Here is a 1347-nt window from a genome sequence, read left to right on the forward strand (position 1 = left end):
AAGTACTATTTTTGGAGGAAAGTACAAAGGAACAAAAAAGTTGTTTAAGTTTTCTTCGATTGTACCACTCTATATCAGGTGGTATTAGAACCTAGGAAAGGTCCATGGTTTCATCATGTCAGACCAAGATGGACTAGATGAGTATGGTCTACATGCCAATATTACAAACAAAGAGATAGAAAAGATCTTGAGGAGTCACATAGCAAGAAGCAAGATGGTAGAAGAGAATAGCAAAAAGTTGGAAGAGGAAGTTGCAAGGCTAAAGGGGATCAAGTTAGTCAGTAGTGAAGAAGGTTCCTCAGAAGAGAATGAAGAAGACAAAAATTCTCCACATAGGGGATTGGAAGGGGCAGGAGGCCCTACACAATAGGATAAAATCTTCCTTGAAGTCCTTGGTAAGTTTGGGAAGATGGATAGAAGAGGAGAGATTCCCAACTTCTATGGGAAACTAAATGCTGAAAAATGCCTAGAGTGGATAGAGGCTTTAGAAAACTTCTTTGAATGTGAAGAAATTGAACCTAATCAAAAGGTGAAGATTGCCAAATCTAAGATGAGAGGAGAAGCACTCAGTTGGTGGAATTTCCTCCAACATGAAAGGGTAGAGAACAAGAAGAATCCTATAACTTATTGGAAGAAGATGGAGGCTAAAGTTAGAAAGCAGTTTGTTCCTGAGGGTTTTGAGGTAACCTTACATCAGAAGTTACAAAATCTGAAACAAAAAGATTTATATGTTAATACATATACTAAAGAATTTCTTAAATTGTCTTTGAGATCAAGATTAGTGGAGACTAAAAGTCAAAAACTAGCAAGGTATCTAAATGGTTTGAAGTTCAGCATACAGGATGAACTCAGCCTATTCAATCCTGATACTGTCCATAGATGTTATCAGATGGCCCTCAAAATTGAAGAAATACCTAAGAGAAGGAGTGGACAAAATGTTAGAGGAGGAAGAGGAGATGGTGGTTTAAGAGAAAGGAGTAGATTCTAAGGAAGAGGCACACCAAGCAAGAATCAAGAGGAGAAAAGTAATTCAGGATCAGATGGAGACTCTAGTAGTAGATGAGCATTTAGACAAAGAAGAGCAAATAGTAGGGGCAAATTTTCTGGTAGAGGACCAAGTGTCTTCATGAGAAGGTGTTTTACTTGCAATCAAACAGGCCATTGATCTTTTAGATGTCCTCAAAAGGTTGGTGAGAACTCAAGACAAGGTGGAGAAAGAAGGGTGCAGTTACTTCAAGAGGAGGATGGACAAAGCACTTCATCATACCATATCACCACATCTAGGCCTATTGATCCTGAACAAGGGGAGTTCCTCATGATGCATAAGACACTCCTAAGAGCACCTCA

General features: G+C 38.8%; 1 protein-coding gene across 1 annotated transcript; it reads left to right on the forward strand.

Moving 5' to 3' along the window:
* The first annotated feature begins 409 nt into the window (after nucleotides 1-409).
* Nucleotides 410-988, forward strand: LOC149553970 (uncharacterized). The gene has a single exon (XM_089790397.1). It carries the CDS (start codon nucleotides 410-412, stop codon nucleotides 986-988), a length of 579 nt encoding a protein of 192 aa, XP_089646523.1.
* The last annotated feature ends 359 nt before the right edge of the window (nucleotides 989-1347 follow it).

The sequence above is a fragment of the Cupressus sempervirens genome, chromosome 6, assembly GCF_028749045.1.
Source record: "Cupressus sempervirens isolate cs-2001-9-10 chromosome 6, ASM2874904v1, whole genome shotgun sequence".
In the NCBI taxonomy this organism is placed as follows: Eukaryota; Viridiplantae; Streptophyta; class Pinopsida; order Cupressales; family Cupressaceae; genus Cupressus; species Cupressus sempervirens.

Bases quoted from the DNA above. Each gene is read 5' to 3' on its own strand.
- LOC149553970 (XM_089790397.1), top strand. From the start codon at position 410: ATGGATAGAAGAGGAGAGATTCCCAACTTCTATGGGAAACTAAATGCT.